This window comes from Orycteropus afer, unplaced genomic scaffold, assembly GCF_000298275.1.
Source record: "Orycteropus afer afer isolate SDZICR_OR568_19922 unplaced genomic scaffold, OryAfe1.0 scaffold00047, whole genome shotgun sequence".
In the NCBI taxonomy this organism is placed as follows: domain Eukaryota; kingdom Metazoa; phylum Chordata; class Mammalia; order Tubulidentata; family Orycteropodidae; genus Orycteropus; species Orycteropus afer.
This window is the reverse complement of record NW_006921634.1, coordinates 8584435-8606315: the sequence shown is the minus strand read 5'-3', so window position 1 is coordinate 8606315 and position 21881 is coordinate 8584435. Positions and strand designations below refer to the sequence as shown.

The window sequence follows — 21881 nt, the reverse complement described above, 5'->3', positions numbered from 1 at the left end:
TAAAAGCACCTGGACAAAAAATACACCATGTAGTCACATAGGAACAGTAACCAAAAAAGGGAAAAAGAAGAAGAAAAATACAAGAAAACCCGCAATATCTGGAGATACTAAGAGAAAAAACATAGAGAAGGAGCATAAAGAAGATAAAAATGGGAAAAATGCAAAAAGAAAAACAAGGAACGGGGTTAACTGTGAGAAGAAATTAAAAAAAATAAAAAATAAAAAATTGCAACCAGAAACAGGGGAAAGAAAAAAAGCTGAAAACTAGGACCTGGGAGGGGAAAAATAAAGAATAATAGTAAAAAGGACAAAAGTGTTAATAATAATAGTAGTTTTAAAACAGACAAAAACAAGCAAGCTAATAACCAGAAAAAAGAAAGCGAAGAATAAAAAAAAGAAAAAGAAAATCGGGGGAGGTCAAGGCAGGGCACCCAGGCTCCGTCAGAGCATGCAGACTGGAAAGGAGTTCCTGTGGGCCCAGAAGGTGGGTGGGAGTGGGGGATGACTTCACCTCTGTTCACCAAGCAGGTGCGGAGTATTAGAGTAACAAGGGGAATGTCGTACCTTTTCAGTTGTCCAGGTCCAGAGTGTCCTTGGGGTTACTGGCAAGCAGAATCTGTTCTTAAGCCCCTGGAATCTGGGAGAGTACTGTCTCTTTAGATATCCAAAATGGTCAAGCCTCTTGTAAACATTCAAAATGGCTACACCCTCTAGATAGGCAAAAGTCCACAGCTCAGACTGCCCTCCTCTTTGCTGCTTCTCCTTTTATTCCCCAGCCACCAGAGCACTCCTCCATGCAGTCCCTGGCTAGCAGGGCTGATTTTTAGGTTAATTCTTAGATCTTACCAGATTCGGCACTCTCCAAGCTGTTTGTGCCGTGCTGTCAGGATCACTCAGGATCGCTGCCAGACTGCAGCTCCACATGTCTCCTTTTTTGTTATTTTCATGCAAATTCTTCTGCTAGTTGGGGTTTAGTCCACTTCTGTATCCTTCCCTTCAAGGCTAAGGGTCCAGGATTATCTTGTGTGTCTGTGTTAACTGGTTCCCCTTTTCTTTGTTGAAGAGGATCTGTGCAGTCTTTCTGCCTAGTCCGCCATCTTACCGGAAGTCCTGATTTTTTTCTTGATAGGAAGTGATACTTTCTAGACTGTTCTTCAGATACTTGTTTTCTTCCCTCTTGTTGAAGCATCAGTGGTGATGTAATATTGTCCAGCTCTTACTAATTTCGAATTCAGCAGAAAATCAAATTGTCCCTGACTGTGTTATAAAAAGAAAGGGTTTCCCTGTGTTTGAGTTTGGATGTAATTTCAAATGTGTAACCAATAAGATCTACCCCAGATATGTGTCTGTGGCTTTACCCTACTCAGATATTTGTTTGTATGATTCATTTGCCCACAGTGTGGTTTGTCAGTCAAGTTATATAAAAAATAGAAAAAATAAAATTTATGTAAATAATCTTTTTAAAAATAGAATTATCCTAGGGAGAATAAATTTATTTATTTCTTTTCCCTTCGGGATTTTAATATATAAAGAAACTGGGAAAAATAGTTTATGACTTCTACAAACTCATCTTTCCCTTTGGGGCCATTATTATTTAGTGTTTTTCAGATTTTAACAAATTCTTTCCTGTTTTTCTGACCATTCCATGTGAAAACTGACTTGCTAGCATCTAGATCATCATTATAGACAAGGTTTCTAAATTTCCTTTATAGTAAGTTGCTAATGAGAGAGAGAGGAGGAGGGAGAGAGGGAGAGAGGGAGAGAAGGAGGTTAAAGTCACACGGAAAAATCACTGCATTACTGAACAGCTTGAAAATAGTCTGATGAAATAGGCATGGAAGAAATGGGGAAAAAAATAGGGGCAGGGGTTGGGAAAGAAGCAAAACTGAACTAATTATATTTTAGGAATAAAAAAGTAATCATAAATTTTCATATTTGTATTTTTTTTTTCACCAGTAAGATTTTGATACGTTAATAGACTTTTCTTGATAATAAGAAACAAATTAAATATTATACTACTTACTATCATAAAGCAGATCTTGTATAATCTTACCTATTGATATAGTCATAGCTCTGGATGCAGTTGATAGTGAATGGTTTAGATAGTGATTTGATAGCATTATTTTGGCTCAAAAGAGTTTTGTATATTGTAGGATATATTTTTCCAATCCTCCTTCTCATATCTGAGGTTATGTAACTATTTTCCTACAGAAGATATTTTTATGCCAGTGCAGAAAAATTTAATGGATTGGGCTAGTTTTGCTCTCTTACTCCCCTTGCCCTCATAGCAGGAAGATAGGTAGGCCCTGTTGTATTTGAGTTACCTCTCCTGTTGTAACCTCACTTCCTTTCTTTGAATCCAAACTTCTCTCTTCTTTCATTACTGACATATCTGAGATGCAGTTTATCGCAAGTAAAACCGTCGAGTATTTGGTGTTTTTCTTGGTTCTTTTGAGTGGGATCATACCAGAGTCTAAGGAGTGAGGCTGACCAGACCAAGGGGGAGAACTTGGGGTGCTAGTGTTGAGCAGTCTTAGGAGACATGATGTAATTTACCATGGCTGCGTGAGGAGGCTGATAAGATCCCTGAACGTGAAGGTACAGATGAGCTTCCTGTTTAGCCAGAACATCTGTTCTTGAGATGGTCTTATATCTCTTTGAGATATGGAAGCTTATGCTGGGACCTCTCCCAGACCTCATCCTATGTGTCTCTTTGTAGCCTTTTTTTTTTTCCATAATAAATCTGTGGTTGTATGTATGGTATACTGTCTGTGAAGTTTTGTTCATCATTTCAGTGAATTATCAAACCCTGAGGGACAGTGAGAGACACAGGGGCTGCTTTCTGCCTATTTGACAGTTTGAAAGACTGTGTCCTTTAACATTTGAGCTTTGATCTAGTTCCACGTGACTAGGATCAGAGAAGGGCTGTGTGGGCATCTGATCTGTGAGCTCTGACTCATCTCTGGGTGGCTAGGATCAGAGAAGGACTGCATTAGCAACTGGTCTGAAGAATGGTGTCCATCTAATTTGTGGGTTCTGACCCAGCTCTGGGTGACTAGGGTTGGAGAGTATGTTGCTTGGGCAGCTGGAAATGAGAATGGAGAAGTGGAAAAGTAAAGACTGAATCCATCTCCACACTTGGGAATTGGGTTCATGCTGATCCTTACTACACAGTTAGGAATGAAGGTGGAATTTACCCACTTTGCCCTTGATTAGTTCAGTGGGCTTTCAGCATGGCTTAATGGAAAGAAAATGAGCTTTAGAGTCAGATAGAACTATAATTCAAATTCAGACTCTGGCACTTTTTTATCTGTGTAATCTTGAACAAGTTAATTATAATTTTTTTTCTCTTTTCCCACATCTATGAAATGGTAATAATAACATCTCCCTCTTAAGTCTATTGCAGGATTCAATGAGAAAATGTGTAGTGTTTTCTATAGTACTTGATAAATTTAGGTACTCAGTTAATACTTTCTAGAAAAAGAGTAACCTCAGATGCTATACATAACAACATGGAAGATTTTATAATTTGATTTAAAATAGCATATGTAATATGATGTTATGACTTTAAATAAGAACAAGTATACATGGTTGAAATTTGAGTGAAAAATTAACCATTGAATGAAAAATGTTTCTTTTGTCGCTCCTCCCTCCCCTTTTTCCAATCCAGGTCCTGAGGGAGTCTAACAAATTAGCAGAAATGGAAGAACCACCCTTGCTTCCAGGAGAAAATATTAAAGACATGGGTCTGTAATGGTACTTTTTTGTTTAATTTTCTTCTGCTTTCTGACTGTACAGAATATTCAATTCAGAGAATAAGCCCACTGCCTCAGAGACGTCTCCTGTCTGGCAGCACCTTAGTATGTTCTCCAAGCCTAGGTCTAGACCTTTTTGTGTTATGTATATTTGGACTGCTAGGAAACATGGAAGTTGTCTGTGAAAAATTCCATTGTTTTGAATGGCTGCATTCAGATACTGGGTTTTGTAGATAAACACTGAATTGTCACTTCATGCAAGTAATTTTCTTAAATTATTTCTTATTTGCCTCCATTATTTTCTTTTTCCTACTAGTAATAAACTCAGGCCAGTTTTTGGATGAAAGTATTTCTTTCTCATTGCAAAGCACGCCAGCTCCATGTAGGTGCCTTTCTTCCCAGCGTAAAGAACTAAACATATACCTATAATATGGACTAGAAACGGAAAGTGAGCATTTAAGTTATGTTTTTTGTCCTCATGCTTTTACTTTGCATCATCTCTGTGGGTAATTTACAAAATACCCAAAGATTTTGAGAAATAATGTAATATATTAGGAGAATAAAGTAAATGGTTCCTGAGCCAAATTAGACATATCATCTTTCATTTTAGTATCAATCATAAATTTTGAAAAGGGATTTAAGGGCTTAATTTTCCTTAGTTAGGTGTCATTTTCTTGTGTAAAAATAAGCAAGCCAAAGACAAACTATGCATGTACATGTCAACTACAAGGCATGTCATAGCACAGTAGTTAACAGCATAGGTGCTAATTGAAAATTTGGTGGTTTAAAAACACCATACTCCATGAGAGAAAGATAGGAAAATGCTTTCATAAGGATTACAGTCTTGGAAATCCTATGATCAGTTCTGCTCTGTTCTGTAGGGTCGCTAGGAATTCTGGTAGCGTAATGCCTAAGGCACTTGACTTCTAACCAGAAGGCTGGCGGTTCAAACCCACCAGCCACTCCTCGGAAGGAAGGTTGGGCAATCTACTTCCATAGTGATAATTGCCTCAGAAACTCAAGGAGGGGTCGCTGTGAGTTGGGTCCGACTCCATGGCACGTAACAACAACAGCAACAATAGGGTTGCTGTCAGTCAGAATCAACTTGACAGCAATGGGTTTTAAATTTAATTTCTTAGCACTTAGTGTAATGTTTGTCTCTTCTTGTTCTTGACCTGTGATTGAATATCTGACCCAGGGTCCCCCTCCATCCTTCCCTATCTTCAGGATTGTGCATACCCTAGGCTCTAGTTCTGCTGAAATACTTACTGAGCTAGATATTACGTATAAAATAACAGCAAACAAAACCAAAAACCGTGCCTATTGTCATTGAATTAATTCTGATTCATAGTAACTTGCATTGGGTTTCCAGGGCTGTAAATCTTTATAGAAGTAGATTGCCTCATCTTCCTCCTGCAGAGCAGCTGGTGGATTTGAGCTGCCAACCTTCTGCTTAGCAACCAAATGCATTGTGCACTATGGCATCAGAACTCCTTATAATAACAATCATTATCATCACTGAGTACTCACTGTCTGATTTAATCATTCTTACAGTAATTTTCTGAGAATGATATTAACCCCATTTTGTATGTGAACAAACTAAAGCATAGAGAGACCGTCTAGCTAGTAAAATTATAGGTAGCATTTTGACAGTTTTTCTTCTCCTTCAAACCTAAAGCCCATGCTGTTTCCACTATGATAAATTGTCATATAAAAGATTCTCTACTATTTAGCCTCTTTTGTTGACTTCTCTTCCTTTAAATATCAACACGCCCTAGGGTTTCATCATTGACATTTTCCTTTTTCTATATATTCTCTTTGATTGACCATATCTAAATTAGTAGTTTCACATGTCACTTTTATGCTGATGGGTCCAAAATTTGTGTTTCCATGTCTTAACACTTATGAACAGATGCCTCCTGGACACATTCCCTTGGACATCCCATAACCAAACCCACCAAATCTGCTGCCATCGAGTCTCTTCCAATTCATAGTGACCCTGTATACAGTATCTCCAAAACTGAAGTCATTACCCAGATTTTCTTCTTTTTCTGCATTCTCTATCTCAGTTAATATTAATACCAACTCTCCAGTCAGTTAAGTCCAACATCTGAGCGTTTAATCTTAAACTGCTCCTTTTTTCCTAAGCTCCCATTTCAAAATAGTTATCAGATCTGGAGGAGTCAGTCTCTAAGAAATTTCTTGGATTTATCTTCTCTCCATTTTTATGAGCCCTTGGTATAGTATTTATGTATACTGTGTTTCAGATACCTATGAGAAACTTCACGTGGAGATACCTAATAAAAAGATAGGGGAGTTTAGAAGACAAATTGGGTTGGAGGTCCATATTTAGGAATCATCAGAAAATGGATATTGGTTGAAAATGAGAGGATGAAGGTAAACCAGAGTATATGGAGTGATAAGAGGACCAAAGGCATAGCTTTGGTAAATGCTAACATTTTACAATTACATTGGAAGAGAAGAACTAGGGAAGGAAACTCAGAAAGAGTAGAGAGAGTATGGTAGGAAATAATTAGAAGAGGGCCAGACCAGACACTTGGCTTTGTTGAAATACATACTTTGCTTTCCCAATTCTGTATCTTGGACTAGGCTTTGCCTCTGCATTGAGTGCAGTCTCACTATCTCTGCCCATCTAAAGGAATACCATATGTTACTTGAATACTTCTCTGATCCCATAGCTGAATGAACTTTTCCCTTCTCTGCATTATTTAGAGTATATTTTTGTGCCCCTTTCTGCACAAATTGCATATTCTCACATATTACTTTTTTTTTCTATTTATTTCCTATCATCCTAGTGTATTCTCTTCAAAGTCATTTTGGTATACCTCACGGAATTTATTATGGATTCCTTCTCTGTGAACCCAGTGGGAAGCTGAGGGGATGCATAAATCTGAGATCTTTTGGGACCACGTAACATACCAGTTCTCATCAAGTTGACTTTGTTTCATGGTGACTCCACGTGTGCCTGAGTAGAACTGTGCTCCAAAGGGTTTTCAGTAGCTGGTTTTTTAGACTAATTCACCAGGCCTTTCTTCTGAATTTTTCTAGGTGGACTTGAACTACCAAACTTTCAGTTAGCAGCCAAGCTTATTACCCATTTGTACCACCCAGGGACTTTTGGTATCACCAGGAAGTATTACTATTACAGACTTTACAGCAGTACCTGATATGGTAAATAAAATACCATGATTCAAAATCCTCTGTACAGACTTGATTATTATGCCAGAATTTCAGATTTAATAGAGAAAATAAAGTTGGGGCAACCTTGTACATACCCATTTATGTAGAAATGTCTTGGATATTTAGTTGGCTTAATTTAAGTCTGCAGTTTAGATATTTCTTCAGAAGTTAAGTTAGTGGTAGGAACATCCACGGGATAATTTAAAGAACTAACAGTCTTTAGAGTATTGTGGCCTTGCCACATCAGGAGTAGGTAGCACTAGTGAATCATCCTTTGAAATAGGAGACAGATATTAAATAGATTGGGCTAAGTTAGTGATTTAGTTTTGAGATAGAAGAGGAAGCAAAGAATTTGTAGTAAGAGGTACTGGATGGTTTCAAGCTTCAATCTTAGCAGTTACTGGTTCTGAGACATTGGACTTCTCTGAGCCCTGCTATTCTTACCTAAAAATTGTAGATAATTATGGTTTCTATCTTTTAAGGGTTGTTATGAAGGATATAGGAGATAATCAGGTGAAGAGTAGATTGTAAACTAAAGTACTGGACCACCAATACTGGTTGCTACTGTTGTCATTTGCTCTGGTAAGATTCTTAGGCATAATCTCCCTTCTATTTGGTACAAACTCTGCTGTTTATAACCTCTCTCTTCAGAGGGACTTAGATGCCACCAGACAGAGGAGGAAGGATAGAGGGGTCAAAACAAAGCAGAACCTAATGATGATAATAATAATTTAGGTATAAACCCTTATATTTGTATAGTACTTTAAATTTTAGAAGCATTTTCATGTATGTATATTATCTCATGATTATAGAAGAAAGGGGATGGTATAGAAGAAAAGTATTGGCCTAAGAGGGATATAATCTTTCATGGAATGTAGAAGAATAAGATGGATTTTCTTGTGTGGTAAGAAAAGTGGCTCTAAAAGTAATCCAGAAATGTTTTTAGTAACATTGATTAAGGCTTTCTTTGTTGAAGTAAAAATTCTTAAGGGCAAAAAAATGTGTGCAGAGCAGGTTTGTGTATCTTCACATAATGTTGGGTTTATTTGATTTTAAAAGCTTCCCTCCAAATGAACCCTTCATTGGAAACAATGATTTGAAATAAAGTAGCTCATACTTGAAATTCCCAAGGGGACTATTTTGAAGGTTAGCAGTGTTTGCTAAAAGATAGCCTCATTCAAAATTCTGTACAAAGCAGTCAATCCTTCAAAGTGATGAGTAAGAAGTGGCCCTAAGACACCTAATGGGAAGGAAGGTTGGGCAATCTACTCCCTTAGTGATACTGCCTTGGAAACCCAAGGAAGAGTCACTGTGAGTCAGATCCGACTCGACACATATAACAACAACAACAACAAGGCACCTAACAATAAGAAACAGTAAGTTTTTCCCAGAAGCTTCTTGAAACAAAGGTTCTTAGAAGTTGGTCACTCCAGAGTAGTACATCTTACTTCCTTGTAATGATAAGACATTCCTTTATCTGCTGATTTGCTGCAGTAGTGTATAGTGGGAATATTTTGAATATTTGTAATATTAATGTTGTACGATTTAAAAACTTCATATCGGGCTTTACAAATTCTGCCATATTAAATAGTATTTTGAATTAGTGATAGCTGAATTGTCTTGTTTAATAAATTAATCCATGTCTAAAACGCATGATATTGCTTAGGTTCATCATTTATCATTCAATAAATGATACTTCTGATTTTTCTGTAGAAAAGTTGGACACTGGTTGCTTGGTCAGGGATATAATATACTCTTATTAAACTATTATTTCTCTGAGAAATCACATCATATACACATTTCATTTCATCGGTAATACTTCCCCAAGAAATATAATCTACTGTGTGATGAGAAGTTCCTGATATAATGTGCGTGTTTTGGATATTGTTACTTTGGGGGGAGTGTTTGACAAACTAAGGAGCTCTGGTGGTGGTAAAGCATCTGGCTGCTAACCAGAAGGTTGGTGGTTCAAACTCCCCAGCTGCTCCGTGGGAGAAAGATGAGGCAGTCTGCTTCCATAAAGATTTACAATCAGTGGCAGTGGGTTAGGTTTGATTTTGCTTGACAAACTAGACTGTGGCCATAGGAAGACTGGCAGATTGGTGAGACAGTACAGAAATTGTGTGTTAAGATGAACTGTGACTGTACCTTGCAATGTTTACATTGTTACCTCTGTTACCAACCACCACTATCCCAACTCCTACCACCACTGTTTCATCCAGGAGTGAAAATGGCCATCTTTGTTTTCTTCTATTCTGTCTCAGAGGAAGAGATGTCCCTCCTCCTCCTCAAACTTTCTCCTTTTACCAAGTTCCTCCCCCAGATTACTGCATGGTTGGAAAAGGTTGAGTGAGATCTCTGAAGTCTCTATGAATCATTGATTCTGTGATTTTTCAGCATAAGTTAGACTAACAATCAGAATTCTATTAAGTTTTATTTGTGAAAGTAAGAGAATGCATTTTTTAATAATATACTGTGTATAGTAAACTGTGGACTCTTTGCCTTTTCAGCCAAAGATGTAACTTATATATGTCCATTCACTGGTGCTGTACGAGGAACTCTGACTGTCACAAATTACAGGTTATATTTCAAAAGCATGGAACGGGTAAGACTTGCTATTGAATTAGATTTTTCTGTGTACGCCTTTATGTTTACAGCCAGTTTTGTTCATTTTTGATCATTTGTAATGAAAGTATTTCTGATTGAATTTTTTTTTTCTTTTTTTCCCCCAGCTATAATTAAACAGTATAAATTGCTCAGTTTTAATTAACTGATTTTTCCTTTCCTTCCTTCAGGACCCTCCATTTGTTTTAGATGCTTCCCTTGGTGTGATAAGTAGAGTAGAAAAAATTGGTGGTGCTTCCAGTCGAGGGGAAAATTCCTATGGGCTAGAAACTGTGTGCAAGGTAAATTTTACAATATGTATATGATTTTTTTTTCCATTTTGGGAAATATTTCTTTTAAATAGGGCCTGTGTTTGGATGCTGGTTTCAAAAATATCAAATGATCAAATGAATTTTATATTAGAAAGTATCATTCAAGTAGAAGAAAACAAATAACATTTAGGATAAATAAAGAGAAAAGTTGCCCTATCATAAGGTAGATTTGACTTCTTTGGGGCCCGATTCAGTCTGTATACTTTGATATGCTCACATAGTCATAACATCATCTTTTCATAATGACCATCATAAATATGCATACTACTAAACAGGATACAAAGTACTTGCACAGACTTTTTCTCACTTAAGGTCTCATAAAGACCCTGTGAGGAAGTAAAAATAGACATTGTTACCTTTAATTTGCCAATGAAAAACATGAGCCTCTGCACAGTTAAGGTATGGTTGGTTTGGATATGATTTATTCATCATCACCTATCTTTTCTGTTTCTAGTTCTCATACTTTTTCTGCTTCTGAAACAATGGTAGAAAAGTGATATTGTAGACCTTTGCCATTTACATATCTATAATTGCATTGTCTCTGTAATGAAACTTAGATTTTGTTTGTTACATTTTTACCAGTGGTACTGTGTACCACTTCTATAAGCCAGTGTTCTCCTTATTATGGCCTAATGAACACCTGTACAAATCTCATTTGAGATCAGGTTTTTTTTTCCTGTCATTTTCTGTTCTGCCTGTTCCAAACATAAAAGCAACAGTGCATGCATAATTCAAGATACTTTCTTTTTCATTTGTTTATTTATTAAACTTTTATTGTGATTTGGGTGAAAGTTTACAGAGCAAATTAAATTTTCCATACAGCAATTCACAATTTGTTTCATGCCATTGACTGCAATTCCCCACAATGTAATAGCTCTCTTCGACTTCCTCCCTATAGTTACTTTCCTGTGCAAGATACTTTCTTATAACAAGGTGTATTTCTTATGCTAAAATCTATTATGATACATTTCTTAGAAGTTTTGTGACTCTAGTATCAAAACTAATGACTTAGTAAGTATTTTTATGCTTTTCCATGTAGTCAAAGGGCTCTGATAAATACAGTAGCAGTTAGCCATGTGTCATGTGTACAGTGTCCTGGTCACTTTTTTTTTTAATATAAGAGTAAATAGAACATAGAAGATATGAGAAGGTGAGGGAGGATGATTTGAAATCTCATTATTTTAAATATAATTTTTTCTGTGGAACAAGGTGATTATCAACAAATCTAAACATTCGTATTGTTTTGTTGTTAGGTGTCATCACAACGACTCACAGTGATCCCATGTACAACAGAAAAAAACATTGCCTGGTTGTGTACCATCCTCACAATCCTTGCTATACTTGAACCTATCATTGAAGCCAGTTTCAATCCATCTGTTGAGGGTCTTCCCCTTTATTGCTGACCCTCTTACTTTACCAAGCATGTTATCTTTCTCTAGGTCGTGTTCCCTTCTGACCACATGACCCAAGTAAGTGAGATGAAGTCTGATCATTCTGGCTTCCAAGGACCAATCTGGCTGCACTTTTTCCAGGACAGATTTGTTCATTCTTCTTGCGGTCCATGGTATTTTCAGTACTCTTTGCCAACACCATAATTCAAAGACATCAGTTCTTCTTCAGTCTTCTTTATTTATTGTCCAGCTTTCACATGCATACGAGGCTATTGAAAATACCATGGCTTGGGTTAGGCTCACCTTAGTTTTCAAAGTTATGTCTTTTTTCCTTAACACTTTAAAGAGATCTTTTGCAGCAGATTTGCCCAGTGCAGTATGACATCTGATTTCTTGACTGCTGTTTCCATGGGTGATGTCTGTGGATCCAATTAAAATGAAATCTCTGATAACTTCAATCTTTTCTCCATTTATCATGATGTTGCTTATTAGTCCAGTTGTAAAGATGTTCGATTTCTTTATGTTGAGGTATAATCTAAGGCTACTATACTGAAAGCTGTAGTCTTTGATCTTCATCAGTAAGCACTTCAGGTCATCTTCACTTTAAGCAAGCAAGGTTGTGCCCTCTGCATATCACAGGTTGTTAATGAGTCTTCCTCTGGTCCTGATGCAGCATTCTTCATATAGTCCAGCTTCTCAGGTAGTTTGCTCAGTATACAGATTGAATAAGTATGGTGAAAGGAAACAACTTGCTGTACTCCCTTTCTAATTTCAAACTATGTAATATCCCCTTGTTCTGTTTGAGCACCAGCCTCCTGGTCTATGTACAGGTTTCTCAGGAGCACAATTAAGTGTTCTGGAATTCCCATTCTTCTTAATGTTATCCATAATTTTTTATAATCCACACAGTCAAATACCTTTGAATAGATTTAGTTACCTCTGTGCCACTCTGACAAGAATATACCACAAATGGCTTGAAGAAACAGCAGTTTATTCTCTTACAGATTGGAGGCTTTAAGTCTGAGTTCACAGTGCCAGACTCTAGAGGCTGGGTGAAAGCCTCTCACCCATGGGCTTCAGCTCTGCCTCCTGCACCCAGCCCACTGAAGCTAGAGGCTGTTCGTCACTCAGACAGCTGCTGGCTGCTGAGAATGACAGGCCCAAGGTTGACAAGTAAAAAGGCACAGTCTCAATGTTACCAAACCACACAGCAGGCCATTAATTCAAGTCCGTTCAAAGTCCCAAGGTCAGCAGAGCATGACAGGGTTCTGAACAATCACATAGCTACATGCAGGGTTCAAGCATGCCACAAGCTAGAGGCGATTCCCCAAGGCTTCTCCTTATATGTAGGAAGCAGACCACATCCCTAAGGCAGCTACTTAGCTGCTTCTGGTAGATCCCACCACGGAATTGATTACCAGTCATGGGGAATACTACATCCAGCTGCCCAGCCACTCAACCAGGCCCAGCCAAGTTGACTATCACAGTCAGTAAAAGACAGGTAAACATCTTTCTAGTATTCTTTGTTTTCATCGAAGATCCATCTGACATCAGTGATATCCCTCCTGCTACATCCTTTTCTGAATCTGACTTGAATTTCTAGAAGTTCCTTGTCAGTATACTGCTGCAAACGTTTTTGAATTATCTTCAGCAAAATTTTACTTATGTGTGATTTTAATGATATTGTTTGATAATTTCCACGTTCTGTTGGATAACTTCTCTTTGGAATGGGAATAAATATGGGTCTTTTCCAGTCAGTTGGCCGGGTAACTCTTTCTCAGATTTCTTGGCATAGATGAGTTAAGTGCCTCCTGCACTGCATCCATTTGTTTGGACACCTCAATGGGCATTCCATCAATACCTGGAGCTTTGTTTTTTGCTAATTTCTTCAGTGCAGCTTGGATTTCTTTCAATACCACTGGTTCTTGATCATATGCTACCTCCTGAAATGGTTGAACATCGATCAGTCCTTTTTTGTTACAGTGACTCTGTGTATTCCTTCCATCTTCTTTTGATGCTTCCTGAATCATTCAGTATTTTGTCCATAGAATCCTTCAGTATTGCAACTTGAGGCTTTAATTTTGTCTTAAGTTCTTTCAGCTTGAGAAATACTGAATATGTTCTTTCCTTTTGGTTTTCTAATTCTAGGTCTTTGCGCATTTCAGTATAATACTTTACTTTCTCTTCTCAAGCTGCCCTTTGAAACCTTCTGTTCAGCTCTTTTACTTCATTATTTCTTCCATTTGCTTGAGCTATTCTCCTTTCAAGAGTTTCCTTTCAGATGTCTTCTGACATCTGTTTTTGTCTTCTTTCCTTTTCTGTCTTTTTAATGACTATTTGCTTTCTTCATGGATAATGTTCTTGATGTCATCCCACAACTTGTCTGTTTTTCGGTCATCAAATCTGTTGTTCATATGTTCTCCAACTTCAGATGGTATAAAATCAAGGTCATATTTTGGCTCTCAAGTGTTTCACATTGTGAAATATTTGCAGGGCCCCACGATGCTGCTTTATGACGGCTCTGTGGTTAAGAGTGATTCTGAATACCTCTACTAGTTGTAGAGATATTTACTGAGGACAAACAGGGCATCAACTTAGGTTTCCTTGGATGTTTGTTTTAAAAGATAGCAAAGGTAGTTTTGTATCAGATTTATGATAAGATGTTTTCTTGTTCATGTACTGTAGGTAAAATGGCTGTCATTATACAGTAAACTTACATAGGCCATTTTTACCTACCGAAAGGAATTAGTGTGAAATTTGGTATTTTATATTTTTTTTCAGTGAGAAAATATTCTCTTGAAAGGCAACAGAGTTATTTGTTTTTATGGCATATTGTTGGCCATATGCTTAATTTATTCGATACGAGTTCTGTCATTAAGGGAAAAGCAATATAACAAAAGCAGGTGACTAGTACGATTATCACTGAGGAAAAGGAAGACGTAGAGGAACACAAGAGGTACAGACAATAAAGGCAGAAAAAAAATATATGGTCTCAAATTAGAACCTGGTGTCTATATGAAAAACTTGTTGCTATAAGTGGTAAAGTGTCTCTGTGTTCAGTTTTACAGCATAGGATATAATAAAGCTACTTTGAATTCTGCTTGCATTGAAGCATTTAAAATAAAATGAGTAGTCTTGAAATTATTCTTAATTCCATATTTTTTTCTAAGTACTTTTAAGATGTCAGTATATAAGAACATGAATGTCTACATTCAGCCTGAGCATAGAAATTTTTTTGAAGACTAATAATGGAAAGGAACTTTGATCTATATAAAAATGCAACGTTAGAGCTGGATGATATCAACTAAACTGTTCAGAATTCAGAAGTGGTAGACTTCTCTCCTTCCATGTAGGAGACCTGCATCCAACTCCCAGCCAATATACCTCATGTGCAGCCACCACCTGTCTGTTAGTGGAGGTTTATTATGTCCTGCTATGATGCTGAACAAGTGTCAGTGGAGCTTCCAAACTAAGACTAGGAAAAAAGTGCTGGTGATGTACTTCCAAAAATCAGCCAGTAAAACCTGTATGGATAGACTACAACAGTCTAATCTGTAACCAGTCATATGGAGGGGGTAGGACTGGGTAGAGTTTCATTTGATTTTGTATGGAGTTGCCATATAAACAACAACAACATTCAGAATTCACTTGTTAGTACATAGTTGGTTGAAGAGCTTGAATGTAGAATGGAGGAAGACCTTTAGGCAGGCATTGGGTCTATTAGTCCAGTTGCAAGAGACTTATGAAGAGAAGGTCCAATGGAAATGAGCCCTAGGAAGGGGTGATAGGTAAGAAAATAATCACCAGGTATAATGGGAATGAAAACACATATGAAATGTAGTGAAAGCTAATCAGATTTTTAATTGGGGAATTCATGACAATATGGGCTTTCTCAGGGGAAAAAATATAAGAAATATATGTTGATAGTGTGTCTTAGTCATGATATTAGGCTTCACATATAAAACCTCAAATCTTCAGTGCTCGTATCAAATGTTACCTCCTTCACTGGTCTGTCTTAAATCCATGAGCAGAGGTAAATTTTGTGACCTTTGAATTCTGTCTTACATTAAAATGCCTGTGTTTCTTTTTATTTCTCCCCATAAATCATCTTAAGTTCCCTGCCTCCAAGGATCTGTTGTCTGATTTATTTTTGTATCCCGGATTAATAAATCTTAATCTTTACATAATTTTAAGTAATCTCATTCCTTAAATAAAGCATGATCTATGATTGACTTGGATACTAAATCTTTTCTAGGATATCCGGAATTTACGGTTTGCTCATAAACCAGAAGGGCGAACAAGAAGGTCCATATTTGAGAATCTAATGAAATACGCATTCCCTGTCTCTAATAACCTGGTAAAATACCTTTTACCTTTAAAAAACTTACATTATAATAATTGACATAGTATAAAAAACTTTTCTAGGCTACTTAGGATTTCTACATTTACATTCCTACATTGCCCTTTAACCAGATACGTAATTTAGGTTTAATCTAATTTCTTGGGCCTATTTCTTCAGGTATAAAATGAAGAAGACAGACAGTTGATTTTGGAGGCTTATTCTAGTACTGACGTTGTATAATTCTATGATCTTCTTATCCAGGGAATAGGAGTGATTTTGAATACCTCTACTAGTTGTAGAGACATTTACTAAGGAAAAACAAGGCATCAGGGTGTTTCCTATCATGGTGTTTCTGTGATGAAAAGCTATATGTGGTCTTGATTAGGAGTTGAAATCTCCTTTGCAACTGAGATATTGGAATAAAGACTAGCAATTTTGGGAAAGATGGAAAGCCAAATGCTTGCTGAGTTTCTATTGTGTGCTATTAATAGTTTTAAACTCACTCATTTACATTATATCATTTAAATGCCACATTAGCCTTGTGGAGGTAGGTATTATTTTATTTATCCCTATTTAGAGATATAACTAGGAGATGGTAAGCAATTAATTCAAAGAGATAGGTAGTAAAAGGTACAATTTGGAATCAATACTGGTTTTCTGACAACAGTTATAGTGTTTTTCTTTAACAACATAGTTGTTTCTGCCAATATGTTTATAAAGATAAATAGTTTTTGTGGGTACCCAAATCACTAATTAAATGCCAAAAAATTAAAAACTAATTTAATACATTTTAGAAAATGCAACATACAAAGCTGCTTACCTGCTATCTGCAATGTCAGATCGGTTAGTTATATCAAAAGATGTCTTTCTTGTGTAATAATTTCTTTTACTATTGCATAGCAAAGTTACATTAGGTACCAAAGATAACTGAAGGATATATGACAATATTTTTAAAATTGATAAATATTTGTAGTGAGTCTCTATGTTCTTTGTATGTTTGGAGAATATACAAAAAAACAGTAAAATTTTAAAATTATGAAACAAAAATATAGAAAAGGACATCAGTATAAAATACCCTCACAGATAAGAAAATGAAAACTTTGGGTGTGATAAGCATTTGTTTCTGGTTCATTATCTACTTAAACATGTTACTCAGCTATTAACTCTATTTGCCTTTTTGTAGCCCCTTTTTGCTTTTGAATACAAAGAAGTATTCTCTGAAAATGGGTGGAAGGTATATGATCCTCTTTTAGAGTATAGACGGCAGGTATGTACTTCTTTTTTGTTTTTAATTTTACTATTCTATGTTCTTTTCATTACCAAAACATCTTGATGGGTAGAAGTAAGTAGCTTTCTATCGTTTTTTAAGTTTTTATTTTTTAAATGAAGATGAATCCTGGTTGTTTGACTGCCTTTCAGTGTCTTTTGAACTACTTTTCAGAATACATTAATAAGTTTTTTGGGGAACTTGCCTTTATTATTATTTTTTATTATTTTATTTTTGCAGTGTCTTCTGCCCACCCCCAGGTAACCAACAAAGAAAGTTTCCTTCCATATATAAGCCTTTCCTTGACTTTTCACAATAATGAACTAATACTATATTTGTCCTTCTGTGGTTAACTTATTTCACTCATAATGTCCTCCAAGTTCATCCATGTTATGCAGTGTTCTTCAGATTCTACTTTATTCTTTAGTGTTGCACTGTATTCCATTGTGTGTATGTACCATGTTGTTATTGTTGTTGTTATGTGCTGTTGAATCGGACCATCTTTTTGCTACTGTAAATAGTGCTGCGATGAACATGGGTGTGCGTTTGTCTGTTCTTGTCATGGCTCGCTCTTCTTTAGGATATATATCTAGCAATGGAATGGCTGGGTCAAATGGTATTTCTAGTTCCACCTTTTTAAGGAATCACCATACTGCTTTCCACAGTGGATATATCATTTGACAGTCCTACCAGCAGTGTATGAGAGTCCCAATCTCTCTGCATCCTCACCAGCATTTGTTATTTTCTGTCTTGTTGACTTTGCTACTAGTGCTGGGGAGAGATGGTCTCTCGTTGTTTTGATTTGTATCTCTCTAATGGCTAATGATCATGAACATTTTTTCATGTGTTTGTTGGTCACCTGAATATCTTCTTTGGTGACGTGTTTATACATGTCTTCTGCCCATTTTTAAATTACATTGTTTGTCTCTTTGTCGTTGAGATGTTGGAGTTTTCTATAATTTTAGAGATAAGTCCCTTGTCAGATATGTTGTTGCCAAATATTTTTTCCCAACCATAGGTTCTCTTTTTACTCTTTTGGAGAGTACTTTGAAGCATATAAAAATTTAATTTTTAGAAGGTCCCATTCATCTAGTTTGTCTTCTGCTGTTTGTACATTTCGGGTTATGCTTGACAGTCTAGTTATGCCATAAATTAAATTTGCCCCTATTTTTTCCTTTAGAAACTTTATAGTTTTAGAATTCACGTTTAAGTCTTTGATCCATCTGGAGTTAGTTTTTGTGTATGGTGTGAGGTACAGATCTTGCTTCATTTTTCTGCAAGTGATATCCAGTTTTGCCAGCACCATTTGTTAAAGAGACTATCTCTCCCTATTTAATGGATTACAGCCCTTTGTCAAAGATGAACTGACCATGGGTCAATGGCTCTATTTCTGGATTCTCAATTCTGTTCCACTGGTCTATCTATGTGTCTGTCATTGTACCGGTACCAGACTGTTTTGACTGCTATGGCTGTATAGTAGGTTTTGAGATCCAGGACTGTGACACCTCCTACTTTCTTCTTCTTCTTAGGTAGTGCTTTGCTTATATTAGGGCTCTTTCCTTTCCATATAAAATTAGTGATTGGTTTTTCCATATCCTTAAAGAATGTTGATGGGATCTGAATTGGGATTGCATTGAATGTATAGATTGCTTTGGGTAAAGTTGACATTTTCACAATGTTCAATCTTTCTGTCCACAAGCATAGTATGTTCTTCCATTTACATAGATCTCTTATGGTTTCTTGAAGTAGTGTTTTGTAGTTTTCTTTTGTGTCCCTGTTGTTGTTGTTGTTATGTGCCGTCGAGTCGCCTCGGCTCATAGCAACCCCTCCTTGGGTTTCTGAGGCAGTATCATTATGGAAGTAGATTATCCTTCCGAGGAGTGGCTGGTGGGTTTGAACTGCCAGCCTTCTGGTTAGCAGTCAAGTGCCTTGGGCACTATGCTCCCAGAGCTCCCTAGTGAGATTTATTCTCAAGTATTTTATATTTTTGGAACTATTGTACATGGTATTGATTTCTTTATTTCCTTTTCAGCAATCTCTTTGCTGGTGTAGAGGAATCCAACTGATTTCTGTATGTTGATCTTGTATCCCACCACTATGCTAAATCTCTCAATTTAGATGCCATTGATTTCTCTTTCTTGCCTTATTGCCCTCACTGGGACTTCCAATACAGTGTTGAACAAAAATAGTGATAGAGGGCATCCTTGTCTGGTTTCTGTTTGGAAGGGGAATGGTTTCAGTCTCTCTCCATTGAGAATAGTGTTGGTTGTTAGTGTTGCGTATATACCCTTTATTATGTTGAGGAATTTCCCTTCTATTCTGATTTTGCTGAGAGTTTTGATCAGGAATGGGTGTTGACTTTTATCAAATGCCTTTTCTGAATCGATTGATAAGATCATATGGTTCTTTTCCTTTGTTTTATTTATGTGATGGATGATGTTGATTGTTTTTCTAATGTTGAATCATCCTTGTATACCTGTTATGTACCCCATTTAGTCATAATGTGTTATTTTTTTGATATGTCATTGGAGTCTATTGGCTAGGATTTTGTTGAAGATTTTTACATCTATATTCATGATTGATACTGGTCTGTAGTTTTCATTTTTACTGATACCTTTGCTGGTTTTGGTATGAAGGTTATGCTTGCTTCATAAAATGAATTTGGGAGGATTCCATCCTTTTCTATATTCTGTAATAATTTGAGTAGGATTGGTGTCATTTCTTCTCTGAACGTTCAGTAGAATCTCCAGTGAAGCCGTCTGGGCCAGGGCTTTTTTTGTTGTTGTTATTGGCAATTTTTTTATGACCTGTTCAATTTCTTCTTTTGTTATGGGTCTGTTCAAATTTTCCACCTCAGTCTGTGTTAGTTTAGGTAACTAGTATGTTTCTAAAAGTCCATCCATTTCTTCTAGATTTTAAAATTTTTTGGAGTGTAGTTCTTCATAGTATCCTGATATTCAGAATATGTTAGTAAGTTTTAATGAATGTTTACTTCTTGTTACTGTTTTTTTTCAACAAATGGTAAGTGTATGTAAGTTTTAGTATTTATATATAATATTCTTTACTTAGGTTTTTTCCTATATGTGTATCCTATATTTAATTCTGTTATTCTCTAATTTAATTCTGAAAATAGTTCTGTTACTTTTAATTTATCTCCACATAAAATTATGACGTTTTACATCTTAACAAAGGCTACACTATACTTCTGCTTATATTGTGCTAAGGATAGCATTGACCTGCTTTGATGAATCGTGGAGATGTGAAAGGTTGAATAGATTTGCTTCTCTTCTGGTACCCTTTAATATTTTAATTAGGTAGTAATTTGTGTTATGTTTTATTTCACCCGTAGGGAATTCCTAATGAAAGCTGGAGAATAACAAAGATAAATGAACGATATGAGCTTTGTGATACATACCCTGCCCTCTTGGTTGTGCCAGCAAATATTCCTGATGAAGAGTTAAAGAGAGTAGCATCCTTCAGATCAAGGGGCCGTATCCCAGTAAGTATGAAGCTTTGATGAGACTTTTCAAATGCTTTTGTACAATACATAATACTGAGATTAATGAATGGGAAGATGGAGAGCTCACACAAAAAGCAGAGCACAAGCAAGGATGCAGGATAAAAGTAGCTGCAGCAGCCGGGTACACCAGGTCACTGTGAGTCAGAGCTGACTTGATGGCACCTAAGAACAGTAACAGCAACAGGAGCAGGACTTTTATCAGAGATTGAGTTATTTAGAAAAACTAAAACTGGAAGGAAAATGTGAAGAGCTTTCTGAAGAGTATGACATGGATTTTAGAGAACTGCATGGAATTAATGATTTGTAACTGGAAAAGAAATTTGGCCCTGTGCATTATTCACTATTTCTTTAGTCGTGGTTATAACTGCTATTTTTCTGTAAGTCCTAGAAAGAATAAAACTTTACAAATTTATGGTGACTGCTTGGGTCCTAGAAAGATCAGTTCAAATAATTTTAGTTATAAAATAAATAGTAGCTATTTATTAGCAGACCTTATAGTTGGGTATTTTTGCTGATAAGCATTAAAACTTTAGAAATGGGGTTTACTTATCTTCTATTAATGTATTTTTTCCCCAAGTGATCTATGACTTTTGTAAATAAATAGCAGATTGAAGAGTTAGACTTAAGTTTTCCAGATGCTAGAGATGCTAAACATGGCTTCTTTTCAGCCACTTCTGAGAAAATTGGCTCTGTGAACCTTATGAATAGCAGTGAAATACTGTCTGATGTATTACTGGGAAATTTTATGGTGAGGATTGTGGGGATGGCATGGGACTGGGCAGTGTTTGCTTCTGTTGTATATAGAATCACTATGAATTGGAGCTGACTTGATGACCCCTAACAACAATACTTTAAAGAAAGGTAGTGACTTTTCCTCAGTTATCCTTTCATGAATCCAGTTAGAAAGCAGAACTCTCTAGAGTACTGTTTTTGGGGAGAAATAAATAAAGTCTTTGTCACCATGTTTTTTCCCATTAGGTTTTATCATGGATTCATCCTGACAGTCAAGCCACAGTCACTCGATGTAGCCAGCCCATGGTAGGAGTAAGTGGGAAGCGAAGTAAAGAAGACGAAAAATACCTTCAAGCTATCATGGATTCCAATGCCCAGTCTCATAAAATCTTTATATTTGATGCCCGGCCAAGTGTTAATGCTGTTGCCAATAAGGTGAGATTGTCCTGCTTTTAGTAATTAAGCTTGTAATAACAAGTTTCATGAGTCAGCTGAGTTTGGCAGGGGCCACAGTATAGTTTTACTAAAACTAGAACTCAGCCTCTACATAATGATCTAGGTTCTGATCTTGGCTTTCTACCTAATGGTTGTGTGACTTTGAGTTAGTTATTTAATTTTGTTGTTGTTAAGTGCCATCGAGTTGGACCCAACTCATAGCGACCCCTCCTTGGGTTTCTGAGGCAGTATCACTACAGAAGTAGATTGCCCCATCTTCCTTCCGAGGAGTGGCTGGTGGG

The 21881-nt window shown here is 36.5% G+C and overlaps 1 protein-coding gene across 1 annotated transcript in view; it reads left to right on the top strand.

The window, feature by feature from the left end:
• MTMR2 (myotubularin related protein 2) overlaps window positions 1-21881 on the top strand; it is a 114549-nt gene that overhangs the window by 59280 nt on the left and 33388 nt on the right. Inside the window, exons 3-9 of the mRNA XM_007938072.2 lie at window positions 3671-3746; window positions 9467-9561; window positions 9752-9862; window positions 15539-15640; window positions 16809-16892; window positions 20242-20391; window positions 21391-21579. Of these exons, the coding sequence (XP_007936263.1) occupies window positions 3671-3746; window positions 9467-9561; window positions 9752-9862; window positions 15539-15640; window positions 16809-16892; window positions 20242-20391; window positions 21391-21579 (807 nt within the window). The remainder of the gene's footprint in view (window positions 1-3670; window positions 3747-9466; window positions 9562-9751; window positions 9863-15538; window positions 15641-16808; window positions 16893-20241; window positions 20392-21390; window positions 21580-21881) is intronic.